At 54.8% G+C, this 22,764-nt stretch overlaps 1 protein-coding gene across 5 annotated transcripts; it reads right to left on the bottom strand.

The window, feature by feature from the left end:
* Positions 1-581: 581 nt before the first annotated feature.
* Positions 582-22,401, bottom strand: EWSR1 (EWS RNA binding protein 1). Of its 5 annotated transcripts, none has more exons than XM_063416389.1 (18): positions 22,309-22,390; positions 19,336-19,372; positions 19,067-19,118; positions 18,546-18,599; positions 17,183-17,306; positions 11,781-11,967; positions 9,079-9,246; positions 8,201-8,415; positions 7,467-7,647; positions 4,746-4,783; positions 4,072-4,104; positions 3,118-3,236; positions 2,666-2,795; positions 2,421-2,543; positions 2,169-2,346; positions 1,799-1,896; positions 1,141-1,414; positions 582-878 (listed from the first exon to the last, which is right to left on the bottom strand). In XM_063416389.1, exons 1-18 carry the CDS (start codon positions 22,373-22,375, stop codon positions 839-841), a joined length of 2,118 nt encoding a protein of 705 aa, XP_063272459.1. In that variant the 5' UTR covers positions 22,376-22,390; the 3' UTR covers positions 582-838. The 5 variants fall into 5 exon arrangements, with proteins under 5 accessions (XP_063272459.1, XP_063272460.1, XP_063272461.1 ...); XM_063416390.1 differs by having other exon boundaries at positions 4,746-4,780; XM_063416391.1 differs by lacking the exon at positions 18,546-18,599 and having other exon boundaries at positions 583-878.
* Between the last annotated feature and the right edge of the window lie 363 nt (positions 22,402-22,764).

Genomic DNA, 22,764 nt, shown 5'->3' with positions numbered 1-22,764 from the left:
GCGAGGCTCGGCCGCCGCAGCCCCGCGGAGCCGCCGCCGCCGCCGCCGCGCCCCGGCCGGGAAGTTGGAGGCGGCCCAGAAAGGGCCGGGACGGGGGCGGCGGCGGCGGGCGGGGACCGGCACGGGGGGGACGCGGACACGGCGGGGGACGGGGCACGGCGCGGGGAGCGGGGGACACGGACACGGCGGGGGCATGGGCGGGGGAGGGGCGCAGACACGGAGGGGGACACGGCCGTGGGTGGGGGAGACACGGACACGGGGGAGGCACGGGGGTGACACGCAGCGACACTCGGTGACATCCCCCCACCCCCGCCCGGGTGTGGCTCCCCGCTCCCATTGATCCGCATCCTCCCCCCACCCCCCCCCTCCCTCCCCCGGAACTCGCACCCCGCGGGGAAACTGAGGCACGGCGGGATGCACCGGGCAGCTCCGTCCCAGCCCTCCCTCCCGTCCTACCCCGTCCCGGGCCCGGGGGCCGCGCTCCCCCGGCTCCCAGGGATGGTCTCAAGAAAGGCCAGCAATGGTGCGGTTACAAACAGCGGGAATTTTATTTAAAAAAACAACCGTCACAACCGTTCACAGCGTTACAGGCGGGGCGGGGGGCGGGGGCGCGTTAAACAACCGGTTTTATTTTGGGGGAGGGGGGAAGAAAGAATTCACGCTACCGTTGAACTTGGTTTTAATGTTTCTCCACAAACGGTGAAAAATACTAAAGTACAGACAAGGAGGACTCATAATGTTGTGGCCAACATTATAAATATGGAATTATAAATTTAAAACATTTTTTTCTGGTTTAAAAAATAAATCTGGTAGTAAATGCGGCTCTGGGGAGGCGGCGTTAGTAGGGCCGGTCTCGGCGATCCTGGCGGTGCTCGCCCCTGTGGGCCGGGGGGGGACAGGGGTCAGTCGTGGGGTCCAGGAGCCTCCTGAGCCCCCACCCCTTCACCCACCCTGCCACCCATTCACCCACCCCACGCCCTCCCCCATCCCACTCCCCCCACCCCGCCCCCCCGCCATTCACCCCTTGCCCCTCCACACGTTTGTTCCCCCCCAGTTGCCCCCACCCTTTCCCCATCAGGGTCTCCCCAGCCCCAGTGTCCCCTTGTCCCCTCCCATCGCTGCCCCACCCTCCATCCGTACTTGTCCATCTTTCCCGGCCCTCCGCGCCGTCCTCTGCCTCCTCCTCCCATCTGCTCCATGAGGGGTCCCGGAGGACCCCCGGGGCCGCCGCCGCCTCCTCCTCTCCGGCCGCCTCCTCCGTAGCCGCCTCGGTCCATGCCCCGGCCACCTCGGAACCCGCCCCGGTCTCCGCCGCGGCCGCCTCGGAACATCCCGCCGGGCCCACCTCGGTCCATGAGGCCCCCGCCGCGCCCGCCTCGCATCCCCCCGGGGCCGCCTCGGCCGCGGTCACCGCCTGGGGGAGGAGCAGAGACCCTCAGAGTGACCCCAGGGGAGCAGAGACCCTCAGAGTGACCCCAGGGGAGCACATCCCGTGTTCCCCAGCCCACGATCCCAGCACATCCAGCTCCAGCAGGAGCAGCGCTGGGAGCTGCTGGGCACCCCAGAGGAGCCGGGGTTCATTAGGGTGGAAGCGGTGCCCTGGGGAGTCGGGGTGCTGCTGACAGCCCCCAAATGCAGGAAGCACAGGAGGAATGGCCAGCCCAGTCTCCATGTCATGGTTCACGGAGGGATGAAGGCCTGGCAGCCCCTGGAGCTGGCCCAGCCATTCACCAAGGAGCCCGAGGCCAGGCCTGGGGTGTCCCTTGGGCAGTGAGGCTGTGACTCCCCCCAGACGTACCTGGAGGAGGGAAGGGGGGTGGGAGGAACCCCTCCGGCTTGGGCGCCTTGCACTGGTTGCACTCCGTTCTCCAGGCAAAGTTCTGGTTTCCACAGCCCCTGGGTACAAATTCCAGTCAGCCCAGAGTCACAGCATTCCAGCCGGGGTGACATTGGGAAGCACGAGCAGCAGGGCACGTGGAGAGGGGACACGAGGGCAGCACCTGCGGCACAGCTCCCGCAGTGGGGCAGGGGCTGGCTGCCCCTTCACCCACAGCCCCACGAGTGACCTCGTCCCTCCCTCTGCTGGAAGCTGCTTCCCGGGAAGGCCCAGCGAGTGATTTTGGGCAGGGCCTCACTGGGATGATGGCCCCAGCACAGGGGGTACTCACGGGTTGGGGCACTGCCAGTCCCCGGCGCGGTGCTGGACGCTCCCTCCGGACGGGTTTCCCCGGGATCCCCGCGGTCCTCTCGAGGAGAAGCCACCCCTGTCTCCACCTCTGCCCCCCATCCGGCCCATGGGGCCGCTGGGCCCGCTGGGGCCGCCTGGGCCACCGGGGCCCCCTGGACCTGCGGGGAGGAGCCCTGTTAGTGCTGGGAGGCACGGCCGGGGCGGGGAGCAGCTCCGGAGGGGCCGCAGGTACCTCCGCGGAGGGGAGGGGGCATTCCCCGCTGCTCCCGGGGGGGCATCCCGCCCCTCAGGCTGTTCATCGGGCCCTTCTTCCGTGCCAGGGTCACCTTCAGCTTGCTCCCCTGGAAATCCTTCCCTGCGAGGGACACAAGGGCAGAGCATCAGTGAATCACAGCCCTGCTTCACACACCTGGACCCAGGTGCTTCCTACAGCTGGAATTTTTGAAATTCCACTCCAAGACATCCCCCAGCACTCACCATCAAACCACTCCACGGCTGTTTTGGCAGTGGATGGGTCATCATAGGACACGGTGGCATCGCCCTTGGGCTTGCCCGTTTCCTTGTCGATGTAGAGGTTTATCATGGGCTGCCCGGTCCTCTTGTTCATCTAAGGGACAGTGGAATGTCACCCCAGTGCTGTCTCCCCACAGCCCAGCGGGGATTTCGGCTGTTCTGCTTTCCAGCAGAAGCTCATTCCAGGGACTCCAGGACAGAAGGGGCCCCAGGCCTACCGAGGGTGACAGCAACTGCCCAGACACCCCAAAAATGAAGGGACAGGCCCCAAACAGCACTGCCAGGCCTCTCCCAGAGCCTGGACATGATGGGCTGGAAGAATGTGAGCAATGGGCAGGGAGGAAGAGGAGGAAGAGGAGGAGGTGGGTGACCCTTTTCCCTCTGTCAGTGAGGGGGGGTCACTGGTGTCTCCTCACCTTGACAACACCGCACTGTTTGAAGAAATCTGCCAGATCCTCCAGGGTCACATTATCATTGAGTCCCTGCACATAGACTGCAGTGCTGTCTGACTCCTCCTCCGGGTCCATGGGGGGGCCTAGGAGACAATTCCTGGGGTCAGAGCAGGCAGAGGAAGGGCAGGGATACCCCAGGGCCGAGTTCTTTCCATTCCATCATCCCCTCCAGGGCTGCAGCTTCGCCCTCTGGGAGGGACAGGAAACCCCAGGCCCACGGGAGGTGACTGTCCCCCCCATCACCTCCCGAGCGCCACAGCCAGCAACAGCCCACACCCACCCACGTGAGAAGAACCCCCAGGTTATTCCAGGACACATCCCAGAGGAGAGATGAGGAAGACCTTCGTGCCCCCTGGGCTCCCACACAAGGACATCCACCCCCCTTTTTCCGATGCTGGAAGGCTGACGCAGAACTTCCAGACACGCCCCTGTGACAGGAAGGGACAAGCCATGGACGAGGCTCTGGGGTGCTGCAGGCTCCCTGCAAGAGCTCCAGAGCAGCCCCCAACCCCCCCAGTTCCTGCAGAGAAGGGGGAGCATCTCCCAGCTGTGTGTGATTTTCCAGCTGTTCAGGAATGAAGAAGTGATGGGAACAGCCAGTGAGCCTGGCCGTGGCGGTGGGGTGGCACTGCGGTGGCGGTGGGGTAGCACTGCGGTGGCCGTGGCAGTGGCGTGGCACTGCGGTGGCCGTGGCAGTGGCGTGGCACTGCGGTGGCCGTGGCGGTGGCGTGGCACTGCGGTGGCCGTGGCGGTGGGGTGGCACTGCGGTGGCCGTGGCAGTGGGGTGGCACTGCGGTGGCCGTGGCGGTGGGGTGGCGCTGCGGTGGCCGTGGCGGTGGCGCTGCGGTGGCCGCAGCCCTTAGCACGGGGACACAAACGAATGTTTCACAACCTCAGGAGGGGTTTGGGGGCAATTACCTAAATCCAGGTCGGGTCCTTCCTCCATGTGTCCTGCCAGGCGGGAGAGAAGCACAGGGAAGGCTGTTAGTGGGGGCCCTGCGGGCTGCAGGACCGACACACACAACACTAGCTACGACCTGCGCCGCGCAAGCAGCGGCGCTCACCTTACTGGGCCATCAGGTGGCTCTTTTAGCACTCCTTCCAACCAAAAACCACTATTACACTGGTTTTAAGCATTTTTTTTTCCAACCAATAACCACTATCACATTGATTTTTTTTTAGCAGCTTTCAAACCGTTAACCATTATTACACTGATTTTTTTTAGCAGGTTTCAAACTCTTAACCACTATTAACGCTGACTTTTTAAAAGGTTTTTACCAAGCCAATCAGTTCTTAAGTTCATTAATAAAAGTTACTTAATATAGCTATATATATTAAAAAAAAAAAAAAGATTTATTACATCCAAACCATTTCTTTTCCCCAAAATTACAGGAGTGGTTGCTCAACTCTTCCACTGTGTCCGCATACCCCTGGGCATCGCCGGCAGTACCCATTACAGTCTGGTTGCACATTGTCATTTTTAAACCACTTAAATGAATAAAAAATTACACTTCGTGCTAAAAAAAAAAACTGACTGCAATTTTTTTTTTTTTTTTTTTTAACACTATCCATTGTAATGCTCAAAAACTTACCACCAGGCTTATTGAAGCCACCTCGCTCTCCAGCGCTGCTGGGGGGATAAACGAAGAAATGAAGGCCTTTCCCTTTACAAAGCCAGCACCGCTCTGAGCCTCTGCGGCTCACAGGGGAGAAGGGCACTGGCTAAACATCTCCAAACATCTCTCTGTCTCTCTCTCATCTCGGCACTAGGCCTTTCTTCAGGGCAGCTCGCTCAAATTTTCTTTACATATAAAGCAACCTTGGTGTGGTTTGAGGCACCGCTTTGCTGTCGGTGCCCTGGCGTTACTCGGGTATCATCGGTGCAATACTTGGCTGAGAAATGGGGGTTGTTTGTAATCAAAGTGGGGGTTTTAGTTGCTGTTGAAGAGCGATTTGGGGGTGTTTCAGTAGTCAACTCCCTCCCCTCGGTGTGTCCACCAAGGTGCACCCTCAGCCTGTGGCAGCGCGGGCCCGCGGGTCCCTGACATTTAACAGTGTAAAAGGAGACAAACCACACGCGAGACCTACAACACAGTTCAGCTGACATCGCCCCTAAAACCCTCAAAATAAAGCCATACATTCAGGTCATACTGAATTTAACAACTCTCTGGAGGGAGAACTTACAGAGTACAGCGGGGGCTCCAAGGCCTGGGGTGCAGCTTTGTGGACACACTCAGTACTTTTGGGCAGGTGCCAATGCAAACAGGGCCGCAGCTTTCACCAAAAGCTTTGGCTGAAGCATTCACAGCTAAAACTGCTTTGGAGCGTGGTGGTGAAGTAGGAAAATGCCACCCTGAGAAAGGATTTGGAATGTTTCTTGCTCTTTTTTTGGGTGAGCCAGCAAGCTGTTTGGAAGGAGCCGAGCGGAGGAGGGAGAGCACCGTGAATTTTTCTAGCAAGTATTGCACCTCTAATACTGGGAAAAAAAAAAGTCAATACAGAATTTCGAGCTGTTGCATGCAGCTTTGCCTCCTCTCGTTAAAGTACACACCATTTACGTAATGTCTCTCTTTTTAAACATAAGATTTTTACACTTTTTTTTTTTTTCTTTAACGTTACACAATTCTAAAGTAGTATACCCTCCTCTGGTTTTATTACCAAACAACAAGTATGCAGTTACCAAAGTTACAGAAGGATTCCGTTTATACAATCAATACATTGGGTTAAAAATATTCTATGTATATTTTTCCTCTCCATATGGACACCGTGTCTAGTCCCACTTTTCATTATGCTGCCGGCTGAGTACTGAGTACGGGTACTTTTTAAGTATTGAGGTGTTTACAAGGCTCTCACTTTGTAACCTGTAGCATATAAATGCGACAAAGCATGTTAAAAAGTTTTCCATTTTCATAAAAATATCAAATCATCGAGGCAATGAAAAAGGGCATGTTAATAACATCGAGCTCCTTACCTGCTGGAGACACTGAAATCCATCACCACAGCATGCTAAGGTGGCCGAGTTCCCCTATCTGCCCTGGGTGTCCCCTGAAGCCACCTGTTCTATGGACATCACAAACTCTACGTCCATAAGGCAGGGGGGGACCCTTTGTAAGGGTCTGGCCAGGTGGGAAATCGCTCAGGAGGCAAATTTGAGCTGGGATTAAGGTGTGAGATCAGAGACAGGTGACAAACCTTTGGCAATGAGAAGCTCGGAAGGGGCTAGAAATTTGCAGATGTGATGATAGACATTTCAGGTGTCTACATCTACTTTCATCGTTACGAGATCAATACCGCACGGCTGAAATCTTTATGCAGATCCCTGGAGCTCCGTTCCACCCGAGCCAATTCCAAGCTGAATGTGTTCCCACACAAAACCAGCCTTTTCTATTCTTTCCTGGATTTCTCTGATAAAGATTTCATGCCAGTGGGCTGCAACAGAGCTGTGCAGAATGGGGCCATCCACTGCCAAACCAGGGTTGTCACCGGGCTGTGCCACACAGGAAGTGGCCTCTGGGAGGCAGCTGCCACCACAGCCACCCTGCCAGCACCGGGGCGGGCACGGTGTGTCCTGTGCCACACCTGGGGACACTCTGCAGAGCTCTGGGCAGCAGGTGAGCAGATGGAACACACACAAAGCTGTGAACTCTCTCTCGGAGCAGCCTTTGGGATTAGTTCTCCTCCCTCACCTCTATCAGAACCACCTCCACGGATGGGGACACATCTGAAGGCACAGGTGGCACCAAACCAGGCTGTGCCATCAGATGAAATGGCCAAACTGATCCAGAGCACCTGAATGCTCCGAGGGGGAGCAGGCCTGGGAGCCAAAGCACTTCTTTCTCTGTTCTCGGGCTCCTTCTCCCTGTGCTCCAAGTGTTCCGGGCACTCTGAGCGCGCAGGCTCCACGGGAGAAGGCTGACACAAGGCTCCTGCCCTGCCAAAATCCCTGCTCCTGAGGCCCAGGGAGCAACCCCTGGAGCTGGTGGGAGGTTTGTGTGTGTTCCACCCAGAGTTACTGTTAAACCCCACAGAGGAATCCACCTCTGGGCGACCACGAAGGGAGCTGAAAGTGCCAGGGCCAGCATTACCCCCAATTTCCCCCTCCCTGGGGGCCCAACCAGCTGCAGGACAAACCAACCATCCTGCTCCTATCTCCCTTAGGATAATGTTTCCATGGATGACAAGCGGTGCTGCTACACAGAGATGTCCTCCATGGAAACACAGCTGGGAACGCCAACCTTTCAGTCCCTTCTTTTGCATTTCAAATCCTATGGGTAAACCAGAATTAGAGAAAAGGAGAAAAGCTTTGCTCTTACCCCATTCCACCGCGTCCTCCTCCCCGCCCACCTCTGCTCATGCCTCCACGCTCATATCCCCCTCGTCCCCTGCCCCGGCTATCGGGGCCGCTCAGATTCCGGCTCTCCCCGGGGCCGGAGAAGCCTCCGGATTCCTGCCCGTACATGTTCATGCTGCTGGGATGGTCCTGGCGGAACGAGCCTGGGGAAGGGGGAGACACGTTAGGGACAGGCAGCTCCAGCTCCAGCCACAACAGCAGCACTGCAGTTGTTCAGTTTGGAACATCAGTCCCAGCTGCCATCACTGCCCCACGTCCCCAAGTGCCACATCCACATGGCTCTCAAATCCCTCCAGGGATGGGGACTCCCCCACTGCCCAGGGCCTGACCAACGTGATGAAATTCTCCCAATATCCAACCTGACCATCCCCTGGCACAGCTTGAGGCCATTTCCTCTTGTTCCCATCACTTGCAGAGCCCAATCCCCATAGCTGCCCCTTCCTGTCAGGGAGTTGTGCAGAGCAGAAGGTCCCCACTGAGCTCCCTTTTATCCCGACTGAGCCCCCTCAACTCCTCCCCACAAACATTTTGTGCCTCTGTGCTCCCACCCTTCCCCTGAGGGGATCATCCCAACCCACCACTGCCTCCAGAGATGCCATCTTTCATCGAGAAAGGCCAAACCCCAGCTCCAACGCTCCCTCCCTTCAACCCAGCTGTGAGTTTTAGACCCAGACTGAGGCCAGGGCTCCCACTCACTCTGCTGGCCGTAGCTGCTGCTCTGCTGGCTGTACTGGCTGGGGGCCTGGCTGTAGGATCCCGTGGGAGGTGGGTAACTGGTGGGAGGGGGCTGCTGCCCGTAGCTGCTCTGCTGGCCATAGGAGCTCTGCTGGCCATAGGAGCTCTGCTGCCCGTAGGAGCTCTGCTGTGAGTAAGTGCTCTGATCGTAACTGCTGGGCTGTGTGGAGGAATAGCTGCAAGAGAAAAGCATCGGGAAAGGTGGGATGATGAGGCAATTCCCTGGTAGCCTGCATGGGGTGGCTCATGCTGGAAGGCAATGCAATTAGAGGCTGTATTTAGTGCTGTAAATCACTTTAAAAGCTGAAGTCATCCTATGGAGGCCAGTCTGGAGGGCTGTGAAAGCCAAAACCACGTGGCCAATTCCAGTTTATTCACACTTCTAGGAAAAGGCACAGGAGCCAGGGCAAAAGTCAGTGGTAATGGAGGTAGCAGGCCCTGGATAAAAGAAGCTCCCCTCCTGCAGCTGAGGCTTTGAGAATTTCAAAGTGTACGTTTTAGAAGTCACATTAAAGACACCTGAGGGGAGAAGGGAGCTCCTGGCCTGGCTGAACGTGGAAGGAGGCAGCAAAAGGTCACTCTGAGAAAATTCCTAAAATTCTCAAGTCTTAAAATTAAAAAAAAAAAACCAACAACATAGAAATAATGTCTTAAACCCATTTGTCATCATTTTCCTCCCCATGTGTGCTCACGCACAGACACCTCTACTCTCAGCCACAGCCTCCCCATCCCCACAACAACAACTACAAGGAGCACAGCTCCTCCTCCCAGGCCACTGAGGCTCCTTTTCCATCAAATCCCCCAGGAAGGGCCCAGACCTGAGTGCTGCCAAGCATTACCTGGTCGGAGGGTAGGAGGGCGGAGCGGTGACGGGCTGCATGGGGTAGCTGGCAGGCACCTGGGGGTAGCTGTAGTTGCTCTGCCCATAGCCCAGGCTGGGCTGGCTGTAGCCTGTTGTGCTGGACTGGGGCTGGCTGGTCTCTGCTGGTTTGCTGCCATCCTGGGGTCTGGGGAGAAATGTTGAACAACATTGGTGCCTAGCCCCAGAGCTGGCAGCACCAATGGGCTCAGATCACCCCAGGACTGGTGGCTGTGACCTCTTTCTTGGGTGGCCTTGATTGGTGACAGCTGCTCTGGCAGCAGCCAATAAATTTATAATAAACACAATTTTAGCACTCCTTGCCTGGGTATTTGCACACTCCAGGGGAGGCCCAGGCAGTGTCCTGAACAGAGAATATGAACACCACAGCTCCTGCTCATCTCAAAGCCATGGGGCTCACTGAACACCACAGCTCCTGCTCATCCCAAAGCCACAGGGCTCACTGAACACCACAGCTCCTGCTCATCCCAAAGCCATGGGGCTCACTGAACACCACAGCTCCTGCTCATCCCAAAGCCACGGGGCTCACTGAACACCACAGCACCTGCTCATCCCAAAGCCACAGGGCTCACTGAACACCACAGCTCCTGCTCATTCCAAAGCCATGGGGCTCACTGAACACCACAGCTCCTGCTCATCCCAAAGCCACGGGGCTCACACTTTGGGGCTGAGTGGAGGGTGTGCAGTGCCAGCAAGGCAGGCAGTGAAATGCCCCATTGCTTGGTTCAGAATTCAGCTCAGGCAGATATTGCCTCATATATGTTATCCCAATTATCCCACAGAAGAGAAAGGATGCTGGGCTTGGACTGGGAGGCCTTCAAAGGAGCCCTCCAACCCAAACCACTCCGTGACTGCATTTTTAGAGTTAACTCTCAAGGCCTGAAAATTGAGAGCCCTCTGCATGTGATTCACACATCCCCCTCTGTGTGTCCCTAAGTTTAAAAGCCGTGGGGATGTGGCACTTGGGGACAGGGTTAGTGGTGGCCTCAGTGATCCCAGAGGGCTTCTCCAACTCAAAGGATTCTACGAGTCTTTAATTTCTATTTGTTTCTCAGAGTGGAGCAAAAGGAGTGAAGCTGCTTTTGCTCTAGAAACTGGGAAAAAAATTATTCACAATGTCAGGATTCATCCTGCAAATTTACATCCCTTTAAAGTGTAACCTGTCAGAGCTGTGCCAGGCTCTGCCTTCCCTTCCCACAGTGCTTGCTACAGACACCAGGTAAGGGAATAAATCAGCTTTTACTCACTTCTAAACAAGTTTCCATTATGTATTCTAAATTTTTCATATCCTCTGAGCAAACAATTCGACTCAACAGATGACAGGCAGTGCCCAGAGGCGTGAGATTTCAAGAGGAAATGTTTTGCAGCCTTGTGCATCCAGCCCAGCATCCTGCCTGACCCCGTGACTCGGAGCAGACAGGACTCAGTCCTGTGCTGCACGCTCAGAGCCCAGAGCCCGCTGTGGCTCCTGAGCCGCAGGAACAGCGGGCAGGAACAGCGCTGACTCACCAGGCTGGAGCACCGCCCGCCCACGCCGGGCAACAGGCGGGAGCGGGGGCTGCCACGGGCGGGGAGCGGGGGCTGCCACGGGCGGGGAGCGGGGGCTGCCACGGGCGGGAGCGGGGGCTGCCACGGGCGGGAGCGGGGGCTGCCACGGGCGGGAGCTGGGCATCAACCGGAGGAGGAGGAGGAGCACGAAGAAGAGAAAGAGAAGGAGGAAGAGAAAGGGAATGAGGAAGAGGAGGAGCAGAAGAATGAGGAGGAAAAGGAAGAAGTAACTAGAATGGAGAAGGAGGAAGAAGAGGAAGAAGAGGAAGAAGAGGAAGAAGAGGAGGAGGAGATGGGGGAAGAAGAGAAGGAGGAGGAGGAAGAAAACCAGGAAAAGGAGGAAGAGGAGTAATGGGAGATGGAGAAGGAGGAGAAGGAGGAGCAACAAGAGGAGAAGGAGGAAGAAGAGAAGGAGGAGGAGGAAGAAAAAAGGAGGAGGAGGAAGAAAAAAAGGAGGAGGAAGAAAAAAGGAGGAGGAAGAAAAAAGGAGGAGGAAGAAAAAAGGAGGAGGAAGAAAAAAGGAGGAGGAAGAAAAAAGGAGGAGGAGGAGCATGTGGAGAAGAAGGATGAGAAGGATGAGGAGGAGAAGGATGAAGAAAAGGAAAAGGATGAGGAAGAAGAGGGGGGAGGAGAATGAGGAAGAGGCAGAAGAAGGAAGAGGAAGAAGGAAGAGGAAGAAGGAAGAGGAAGAAGGAAAAAGGAAGAGGAAGAAGGAAGAGGAAGAAGGAAAAAGGAAGAGGAAGAAGGAAGAGGAAGAAGGAAGAGGAGGAGGAAGGAAGAGGAGGAAGAGGAGGAGGAAGAGGAGGAGGAAGAGGAGGAGGAAGAGGAGGAGGAAGAAGTGGAGGAGGAAGAAGTGGAGGAGGAAGAAGTGGAGGAGGAAGAAGTGGAGGAGGAAGAAGTGGAGGAGGAAGAAGTGGAGGAGGAAGAAGTGGAGGAGGAAGAAGTAGAGGAAGAGGGCCGAGGAGGAAGGGGAGAAAGAAGAAGAGGAGGAAGAAGGCAGAGGAGGAAGAAGGCAGGAGGAGGAAGAAGGCAGGAGGAAAAGGAGGAAGAGAAGGAAGGCAGAGGAGGCAGAGGAGGCAGAGAAGGAAGCAGGAGGAGGGGCGGCGGCAGTACCTGGCGGGCGCGGCCGGGGCCGGCTGCTGCCCGTAGGCCGGGTAGGCGGGCTGTGTGCCGTAGGCGGCCGGCGCTGCGTACGAGCTCTGGCTGCTGGTGACCGTGGCCGTGTTGGTGTCGTAGGCGGCGCTGCCGTAGCCCTGCACGGGCTGGCTGTAGGCAGGGGGGGCCGTCGGGGCGCTGTACCCTGCAACACAGCACGGCTCAGCCACGGCTCAGCCACAGCCCGCGGGACCGTGAGAGCCGGGACGGGGCTGCAATGGACCTGGGGCTGGTCTCCATCCCTCTGCCACAGGACACCTGCCACTGTCCCAGGCTGCTCCAAGCCCTGGCAACCTGGCCTTGGACACTGCCAGGGATCCAGGGGCAGCCACAGCTTCTTTGTGTCACCTCCCTCACCTCGGCTTCCCAGTATCCAACCCCGGTCTCCATCCACACGAAGCCATTCCCCCTTATCCTGTCCCTCCAGACCCTTGTCCCAAGCCCCTCTCCAGCCTTCCCAGATATCTCAGACTCTGGCCCTTGGGGTGCTCCTGGGACCCAACACAAAGGCACACTTTTACCACCACAAAACCACCTCACACAATCCAAAAATCATCAATTACCCCATCCTGCTCCTTTGCCCTCCTCACAGAACCCTCCCACCATGGGAAGCCTCAGCCTCCAGCCACTCAGCATCCCCAAATCCCCCTCCCAGGAGCTTTCTGGAAGCCACCCCTGGACCAGCACCCAGGATTGTTTACAGCAACCAGAGCTCAGGTAGGGCAAGCTGAGACATGGAGTATCTGCTCAACAAAGGCAGGGTAACAAACCCCCCTGAGCTCCAAAGTAGAAGAAATCCAACTGATTTAGCAAGTGCACTCCCATCCTTTTAGCTTTTCTGAAAAATAAAGGCACCAAACCTGACCTGGGAAGTCTTTCAGAGGCATTTCTGAAGGCTTATTTTAAATCAGAAAAGCTGGAAACAAAAGAAAAGCACTTTCCATTTGCTTTCACATGAGAAAAAGGTCAAAAGAGACACAGGCAGCTCTCGATGTTTTATGTACCTTCCCTTTCCTCAGAATTTCAGTTTGGTTTAGGGAAAAAGCTGAGAGCTCACAGAGTTCCTTTTCAACAGTTTTAAAATATCCAAGATCCCAAAAGAGCTCCTGTGTAATTTAGTGGTATTTGCCTTGTCACAAAAGTGAACTGGCATTAACACACTGGGTTTTTGCTTCTAATAACCTTTCTAGCAAGTTTTCAAATTAAGAATATGAGACTCAGATGGAAAAACAGCAATAAAAATGTGGTTAAACAAATCCGACCAAAAAAAAAAGAGCAAAAAGAGCAGCCAAATGCTCTCATGGCCGGGATCAGTGAAGGCAACAGCTTCTCCATCACTTCTGATTTTTAATAAACACGGGAGGCTTGTGACACACTTCCCCTTCAGGCAAATGGGGCTGCAGCATTTTATTCCAGTTCCCTCATTTGCAAAGCAAGCAGCCCTTGCAGCAGAACGCGGCGTGCCCTCGCGGCACCACCACGGCTCCCGGGGCAGGAGGGAGGAACACGAGCAGGCAGGAAGCCTGCACAGCAAATTCTGTCAAAACACCCCAAAGTTCACCTTTCTGCTGACCCTCGGATCCTGATGAAGACACGAGGCCAGCCTGGACCCTCTGCCCACTCCTCCCTCTTCCTACCCCTGGCTCCCAACCCATCTCCAGCCCAGCGCTGCCAACCTGGGAGAGTAAACTGGACTCCCACTGGGAAATAATTTGTGGGACTCACTAGAAAATCAGGTTTTATGGTCATTATTTCTGTCTGCTGTTCTCTGAAATGTGTTACTGAGAAGGGTGAAGGAGATGATGCCCAACAGGAGGATTTTAAAGCCTTGGACAAATCTGAGCAGCCCAAACACTTAAATGTGAGGCCAGACAGCAATTCCACAGGGAGTTAAATATTTAAACTCTTATTTTAGCAGGCCAAAGCCTGACCACACACTAAAAAAGGCTAAATACAGCCTGCAGCCCATGTGCTGCAGCCACAGCCCTGCCTTGAGCTGTTCCACTTGGATTTGGAGCCCCAGGGTGCTCCTCCCACAGCCGGGCCCCCTTTCCCAAAGGGAGTAAAAAGCTTTGCTGGCTGTGCACAGGCAGCAGGATAAAAGGGAGAGAAAAAAAAAAAAAAAAAGTTGAATTATAAAGCTTCAGCTCTAGATGGAGCATTTCCCTCGTGGAAGAGTGTGCTCAGCAGGAAGGGTTTGTCCCAAAGGAGAGGCAGTGATTTCCCATCCCACCGGTCTAAATCACAAATTAAACCCAGTTTAAATACTCTGGGAACCCTCAAGAGCTGTCATTTTGAGGGTGGCACTTCTGTTACATCACTTCTCTCTCCTCCCCTCCCAGCTAGGAAGATAGAAGTTGACACAGCAGGAAAGCTGGTGAAAGAAAAAGCTAACAGAAGGAATAATAACCTGCTGAAAGTGTCTAAATTCCCCTCAAAGGCTCCCAACCCCTTACTGAAGCCTAGGAATTCTCCAGGCAGAGAAGCTTGCAGGATTTGATCCTCAGAGAACAACAACTGGAGAAAGCTGCATTCGGAGAGATTTCTTCTTTCCAGGGATTTATTCAGGAAGAGAGCTGCCTCTTGCTTGGCTTGTGTATATCCCACCAGTGAGGGGCTGGAGAAGGCGAGCAGAGGTGACCCTCCTCTCTCCAGTTTGTTCTGGGATATTTTGAGGTTGTTATGGCAGCTGTGTGTTCATTAATTCCAAATCCATTAGAAATTTCAACATCCATACCCCAAATTTCCCAGGTAAAGGGAAGCAGGGGCTGGCTGGTTTTAGAGAGCAATTCCCACCTCCAAGAGATCCACACCTGGACACTGAAATGCTCTTTATTTACTCCTGTAATTCTTGCTAATACCCTGCAGTGATTAACGAGCCACAGGTCTGAGGGTGCCCAGGGATCCCTGACCTGAGGGAGCTGCTCCCAAAACCTTTTTTCTCTCAAACCAAGTGTCTGGGTGGCTCCAAGACACCTTCTCCTACAGCCCTAGGGACGGAAGAAGGGTGGTAGCTCTCTCCTGGGGTGTCCTGGAGGCAGGGCAAGGTGAGATAACAGAGTGCTGGGAAGGAAAAACCCATCTCTGCCATTCCCACCCATTCAGAGAGGCTGCATCACACAGACCCTGGATTTCCTTCACCTCAACAACACCTTACCCAACCCCCAGGCTGTTCAGGCAGAAAAAAAAATCATTGTGCTTTAAGGACCTGCAGTACAGAAAGGTGATTCTTAGGAAAACAGGATTGGGATTCAACTGAAAGAACTGCACGTCTCTCAGGGCATGACAATGTCTGGCCCAGGGGTTTATTGAGCGTGAAAGGCAGGGAGGGAGGGGGGGGGGGGGCTGCAGTCTCCTTTCCACAGCTCTGGCTCCTCAAGGAGAGGCAGGTGGAGGAAGGATAAATCCAACCTGGCTCCACGCCCGGAGCTGCCACAGCCCTGCTCTGTGGGCTGATAGGATCTTTTGCTTGACCACTTTCTAAGTTGGTGGTTTTTTCATGGGTGAAAAGAAAATGAAGCTTTTTTTTTTTTTTTTTGCCTACAAAAAAAAAAAGGGAAGAAAAAAAAAGCGCAGCTGTGCAGAAAAAAAAGGCCTGATATCATTATTATTATTCCTCCAGCAAATCTCCTCTTAAGGGAGAAGGGAAAACATAAACAGAACAGTTTCCTGTGACCCCTGCAGGACTGCAGTCCACAGGAGTCACAGGGACATAAATATTTCTAAGAAAGGAATTTTAGAAGTTCACAAATCCTTTTTTGCTGCCAACCTTTTTCTAGGTAGTCTTAAATGGAAGGAAAAAGCCCTGTAGATAACCCCCAGTGACACTGGCTAATGGGTATGGATCTCACGAGCAGGAATTTTCCTGATCCACGTAAAGATGGTGCTTTAATTTTGGTTAATATTTTCTCTCCAGCTCTTCCCTGTGAAGAATTCCTCAATGGCCTCTACAGCCAGATATCCCCGTGTCTGTCTGTCCTGGTATCCCCTTGCTTTGGGAAGTGTTTAATTCCATTTACAAAATGTTTATAATGTCTCTCCCAGGAATCTGCAGGACACGGCACCCAAGGAATCACTGGGAAGAAAATCTGCTTTCTAAACCTCCTGAATATTCATCATGAACATACATTAAATAAACATGAATATACATGAATTAAACATTGTCTCAATCGTTTTAAACATTAAGACACTCGTCTGGAGGAAATTCCAGCTCCAAGAACACGTTGGGAGTTTATGGAGCATTAATGAACAAGTATCTGCCCTGGAAATCCAAAACCACCATGGGGCACGCAAAGGATGCTGTTCATCCTTTAGGAAATGAGGGGATAACAGGGTTGGAGTCACCTAAAAAGTCTTAGTGGTCAGGATTTTATTTATGAAGAGGGCACTTGGGGAGTTTGGAGACAGCAAAGAGCTCTGCAGCCTTGCAAATCCCTGCTGTCACCGCCTGTGTGAGCTCTGACACTCAAGGGTTTGGCACTGAAACCAAGTGACACCTCAAGGGTTCCCACTAAAGGGGACCTCAAGTTCTGACAGGATGAGATGGAATTCTCCACGCAAGAGTGAGCAGGATAGTCCAACCTGGACTGGCCCCTTCCACTGTGGGAAGCACAAGGCGAGGAGGAGAAGGTACAGGATCAGAACAGGCACATGTCACTGCCAGTGACAGGACTGGCAGGGAAGGGAAGGGCTGAGGAGCAGCCAGGGACACTGTTCCCTCTGCTCTGAGCACAGCACGTCCTGCTCGGTCCCACAGCACCCAAACCCTGTCCTGAAAACTCAACAGTGCATTTATTCCTGTTTATACGTGGCTGCCACAGCCCTGGAAGTGTCCAAGGCCAGGTTGGACAGGGCTTGCAGCAACCTGGGATGGTGGAAGGTGTCCCTGGCCATGGCAGGGGGGAATGGGATGAGCTTCAAGGTCTGTCCTAGGCAAAACCATTCCGTGAAGGACGTGGAGCTGCTGGAGCCAGTCCAGAGGAGGCCATGGAGGGCTGGAGCTCCTCTGCGAGAGCTGGGGGTGCTCACCTGGAGAGGAGAAGGCTCCAGGGAGAGCTCAGAGTCCCTGCCAGGGCCTAAAGGGGCTCCAGGAGAGCTGGAGAGGGACTTGGGACAAGGGCTGGAGGGACAGGACACAGGGAATGGCTTCCACTGCCAGAGGGCAGGGATGGATGGGACACTGGGAAGGAATTGTTCCCTGTGCAGGCGGTCACAGGGGTTACCCAGGGCTGTGGCTGCCCCATCCCTGGCAGTGTCAGAGTTTGCCCAGGCTTTGCAGCAGCCTGTGGAAGGTGCCCTGCCTATGGCAGGGGCAGGCCCAGGTGCTGTCCAGGCTCTCCCCAGCCCGGCAGGGCTCTCACCTGTCGGGGGCTGCCCGTAGGACGTGGCGTAGGCCGTCTGCCCGTACGTGGCCGTGGTCTGCGGCTGCGTGTAGCTGACGTCCGTGGGCTGCCCGTAGGTCCCATAGCTCTGCTGCCCGTAGGTCTGCTCCAAAAGGACACAGATTCAACCCGTGAGCACGAGTGACCCCCAAGAACTGCAGCTGCTGAGCACTCTCAAAGCCAAGGCTGCTGTGAAAGTTTAGGTGCTGCGGGAAATTCCGGGTCAGCTCTGCAAGGAGGTTATGGAGCAGTTTTTCCCTGCCAAGACTGAAGGAACAGGCTCTTGACACTGTCACCACACACCTCTGCTCTGTGGAAAGCAAAGAGGAAAGCTCCCAGCTCCTCACAGCTAGCACCAGCACTCACAGGCACCATCCCAGGAATAACCTGGAACACGGGAATGGGAGTGCTCCCAGGGCGGAACTGCAACAAGAAAGAGTCCCTTCAGTGTAAAACTGCTTTGGTGTTGGCTAAAAGAAACCCGTGGAAAGTTCCAATTAAATTATTTGGAGTATTTTTCATGCCCATCAGCCATTAATTTGAAAAACGGGAGTTGGTGCAGGCATGGAAGGATGGGATCCATGGAACACCCACAGTATCCCAGTGGTGCTGCTCCCATTCCGGTGCCTGTGCAGTCAGTGAGGGATCAGCTCTCACCTCACCCATTCCCTGATTTTGCTTCCAAATCCAGCTTGGAAATCACTGAGGAAAGGAGAGGAGCAGCTGCGCCCAGCAGTGTCACCAGCTGCCCAAGCCATGCCCTACCAGCTCATGCTCCAGGCACCAGCAAGCTTCCAACAGCTCCTGGCTTAGGATACAACTCTGGATATATAGCTCCAGGAGTGACATGGAGACAGCTTTAACTCCAGATCCTGAAGGAATCCAGACTTCTGCAGAGCCTGGACTTTTTGGGATATTCAGCCCTCCTGAACTCAGGGCACAGGTCTGAACCAGGAGCAGGAAAGCCTTGACCAGGTGAACGCATCCCTGTCCCTGGAAGTTTCCTCCACCAAGAGGCGGGGAATGCTGCAAACTTCCCAGACACACGCCTACAGCTGAGTTTAGCTGGTTAGGGGTTTAATTAGCTGGTTAGGTGTTCAATTAGCTGGTTAGGTGTTTAATTAGCTGGGTTTAGTTGCTGAGGCCTCCTGTTCCTACCCTTGTCATGCTGCTCCCACCTTTCACCTCACCTACAACTGGGAGCAGCTCTTCCAGTTGTTGTCTCCAAAGACTTATTTAAAATAAGTCACCATCACCTTCCTTTCAGCCCACACTGAGCCTGCTTTCCTCCTCTTGGGAAGGAAAATTAAGCCTACAGCACTTTTTGAGGACAAGAATTTACCTTTGGAAACATACTTGGAGTTTGCAGACAAATGTGGTTGTAGTAACTTGGATTCTAAAGGTTAAAAATAAGCATTAAGTTAATCTCTTAAAGACCATCAATATTTTGCAGTCCAGCCAACTGAGAGTATGAACAGTCACAGCAATAAAAACTCCAGGAAATAACTGATTCCCTCCTCCTCCTTTGTCCAAATCTGCCATCTCCCAAAAGGCCATTCCCCCCTTTTTTCCCAGGTTTTTTCCCCTCCTACACCTCTGATCACAACACCCACCAACGTGGTGGTGTCACACACACAACAATTTGGCTTTTCTGGGATCAGGAGTGAATAAATTAACAACAAAAAAAGAGAGAGATTGTTGAGGTTATTTCCACTTTCAAAAAGCCCTTTGGGCTGGGGAAGAAGCTCCAGGACAACTTTTAACCACGGATTTTGACGCTGCTGCTCGGGGTTTCTCCCGGCTGCGTGTTTTCCTGGAAAATAGGTGACTGGGCAGGAATTCCACCCCTTCCCCATGTTTTACCTGGGTGGTCTGTGCATATCCTTGGGCTGGCTGAGGTGCATAGGCGCTGTAGCTGTGGAATGAATGTAAAGACATTTACAATCTCGCCCCAAATCTGCATCACCAGTCAAATTTTCAAGCAGCCCAACGGTTTCTGCTGAAGTTCTATGGGAATACAAAGCTCCAGGAAAACCCTCAGGGATTTACAAACATACCTGTGTTAAGCCCAAACCATAATTATGATTTACTTTTATTACATCTTTTTAAAACAGGGAGGATAAGCTACTTACCCCTGCTGAGCTGCAGCTTGGCTATAGGTACTGTAATCTAAAAGAAAAGGAGAAGAAAAAGAATAAAAATGTTGATAAACGCCTAACAAAATTAAAGACTCCAAGAGCACAGCAGCTGGAATTTCCTCCTGCAGCTCGCTATAAACCACTGGAATTCCAGTTTCCCAAGGGTGGAAGGTAAATGCACATTTTCAGTCTTTTTTTTTGAGGGGAACAAAATCTCTCTTCCCCTCATTGTTCCTGCTGCTTGCAGCAGCCACTTTGATCTCAAATGACCCCGCTTCAATTTAACTGCCACCTTGGATGGATCCCAGGGGGCTGGCAGGGGGGATTTGGGTTGGAACAAAGGGAAAACAGGGATTTGAGCCTAACAAACCCCACACCCTGCTTTGAAAGGTTCGGAAGGCTTCATCACCTTCACTCCTTTCCCTTTCAAGGACACAAATCAGTGGCTGGAAAGTCACTTGTCCCCTGGAAGGGCTGGAGCTGGGAGTGATTCCCTCCCCACATCCTCAATCCATGTCAGCACCCTGACTGGAAGAACCGAAATCCTGAAAATCCAAGCTGCAAAGCCTGAGCTGAACTGATTTGCTGGCGGGGATGGAAAAAGAATCCACATGGCAATTAGGAGGCTAAATTTGAAACAACTGCAGCTCCCGGTTCCCTCACAGGCACCAGCAGCTCCAGCTCCCATCCCAAGGCCTGGAGCAGGGATGAATCCATCATTCCCAGCAGGCTCGGCCAGCGATCCCAGCTCTGCCAGAAGTACTGGGGTCAGGAATGAGCCCAGAAGTGCCTGCTTGAGGCCACAGCACCTGAGGCAGGAGCGGGATCAGTGGAGCTGTTCCCACACACCCCTGAGCGGGAAGAGCTCCCAGGGCTCCATCACCATCACACCTTGCTCAGAACTCCAAGTTTATCCCAGAATTGTGGAATACCCTGAGGTGGGAGAGACCCACATGGATCAAGTTCAACTCCTGCACTGGAGAATTTGAGGAAGCAACTGCCTGCCTTTAATGCCCTGATCCCACTATTGCTGATGGAGCGCCAGGAATCACTTGGAAAACACAGCTCCCATCCACCACAACCTGCTGCTCCTCAGCCTGTGCATCCATCCCTACTAAACCCTTCCTCCCCCCCTCCAGCTGCACTCCCAGCTTTTCCTCCTGCCCCTGTGCAGGAGCAGAGCCCTGGATCCACACTGGGCCCTGCTGTGATCCCGGCAGGAATTCCTGGAGTTATTAATTCCCTTGACCTTGCCCAGAACACCTCACATAGAGAAAGAAGACACTTGGAGTTCTCTGAAGGTTTCCCCGCTCACAGGACACAAGGCACAAGTTGTTAAACTCCTCTGGCATCATTCCCACTTCCCTCTCAGGCTGGCACGTGGAATATTGGAACATTTTCCTTGTTCAGTTCAGGGTTCCGGGCATTTTTTAGATTTTTTTTTAGTTCACTTTACACGTGGTTCTGCTAACTCCAGAGTGTTAATTAATGCCTGGTCCCCTTCATCCACCTTCCCTTTCCTACCACCTCCTCATCCCACTCCACTCTTCTCCCTGCTCACCCTCCAGCCACCAAAGCTTCATTTAATTCTCCATTTTCAGCCCCCTTTTGGCCTCGAGCTCCACACAGGAGCATCAATTAACCCCTCTCCTCACAGCCCTCCCCCAATCCCACCTAAACCCAACATTTCCCCCTTAGCAGGATTTAATTCCAGGTGTGGAATTTGCAGTTTGCCTGTGGTGCTGCCTCTCTTTTAATTTGCTGGGATTTAGATGAACACAGAACATTAATAAAAAATAATATTATGGTTCATTTAGTTAAACCCATCTCCTGGCTTTTATTTCCAGGGGGAAATTAATCTTCATCCTTTTTTTTCATGAAACTCAGGAGCACACCAGAGGCTGAAAATAGCAGCTCCCAGGAGGAACAATTCCATGAATTAAGGGAAAACACAGCTGTGGTTTTAACCCCCATTCTGACAATTCCGTTGGCAGATGTTCCTTTACAGACTTTTCTTTTTCAAGCTCCCCAAGGTGCTGTTGGTGATATTTCCTCACACTCCATGGCCTGGGACATTTTCCTCTCTGGAAAAAAGGAAAATCCTCCTTCTTTAAGGAGAGTCAGACCTTGGGCTGCTGGGATTTAAAGTACTTTAAAGGTGATGTTGCCACACTTGAGGAGTCTCGGTTTCAAACTATTTGTATCCAGCTGGAGCCCTCGTGGAAAAACATTTCATTCTGATAAATTTGGAGCCATGGAGATAATGGAACACCTTACTTCCCTCTGTGGAAAAGCTGGGAGAGCTCAGAGCCCCTTCCAGTGTCTTAAGGAGAGCTGGAGAGGGACTGGGGATGGAGGGACAGGACACAGGGAATGGCTTCCACTGCCAGAGGGCAGGGCTGGGTGGGATATTGGGAAGGAATTGATGGCTGCGAGGCGCTGGAATGGATATCCCAGAGGATGCTCCATCCCTGGCAGTGCCCAAGGCCAGGCTGGACGGGCTTGGAGCAGCCCGGGACAGCGGGAGGTGTCCCTGCCCGTGGGATGAGCTCGGGGGTCTCTTCCCACCCGGGCCATTCCATAACCCCGCACGGCACCGCCACCGCCCCGGGAGCCCCGGCAGGGCCGAACGCGCGGCGGGAGCCCCGGCGCGGCGCTTCGCTCCCGGGAGCGCCAGGCTCCGAGAATCCCGCGGGGCCGCGGCACGGAGGGGCCGCAACTGAACCACCGGACACGGCGGGGAAACACCCGCGGCCCCGGCGCGGCCCCGGCGGGCGGCGCGGGGGGACAGGGGCGGGACGGGCCCTGCACGGCCCGGCCCCAGCGGCCCCCGGGCGCGGCGCTACGGGCCGGCGGCGCCGCCCAATCGCCCTTCCGACAACCCCGTGGTGGGGTCAGTGGCGCTGCCGGGGGTCCCGTCCCGTCTCGCCGCCCTCCCCGGGCCCGGCCCGCCCCGGCCCCGCTCACCCGTCGACGCCATTTTCTCGCCTTCCTCCTCCGCGCTGCCCGCCCGGCCCCGCCCCGCGCCGCGCATGCGCCGCCCGGCCCCGCCGCGCGCACCATCCCGCGGCCGGGGGGCACCCCCGGGAGAACGCGCTCGGGGGGCTCTGCCCGCCCCGCTCCGCCGCCCGCCCGCCGCTGTTACCGTCCGCGAAGAACCGGGACGGCTCTGCGGGCAGCGGCTGCAGCTTCGGGGTGCTTTTGTGCCGCCTCGCTGGGCGCTTCCCCCCCGCCGGGCGGCGGGATGGTACGGTCCGCGGCCGTTAGGGACCGTCGCGCAAGAGGCGTTCGGGCCGCGAGGCGGAGCGGAGGGCGCGGCGGGGGCGTGACGTCATGGTCGGCGTAGTGATGTCATTGCGGCGTAACTGGCGGCGCGGGGCCGCTGTGACGTCACGCGCCGTGACCGGCGGTGTGCCCTGGGTG

The sequence above is a fragment of the Prinia subflava genome, chromosome 19 (assembly GCF_021018805.1).
Source record: "Prinia subflava isolate CZ2003 ecotype Zambia chromosome 19, Cam_Psub_1.2, whole genome shotgun sequence".
NCBI lineage: Eukaryota > Metazoa > Chordata > Aves > Passeriformes > Cisticolidae > Prinia > Prinia subflava.
The sequence above is the reverse complement of the archived record's forward strand: the minus strand, read 5'-3'. Positions and strand labels throughout refer to the sequence as shown.

Excerpts from the sequence above, each read along its gene's own strand:
- EWSR1 (XM_063416389.1), bottom strand. The coding sequence starts at position 22,375 with ATGCGCGGCGCGGGGCGGGGCCGGGCGGGCAGCGCGGAGGAGGAAGGC. Across the intron at positions 11,968-17,182 it reads CTACGGGCAGCCCCCGACAG|GGTACAGCGCCCCGACGGCC; the intron begins GTGAGAGCCCTG and ends GCTGTGTTGCAG. Across the intron at positions 4,784-7,466 it reads GGAGGACGCGGTGGAATGGG|CAGCGCTGGAGAGCGAGGTG; the intron begins GTAAGAGCAAAG and ends TTATCCCCCCAG.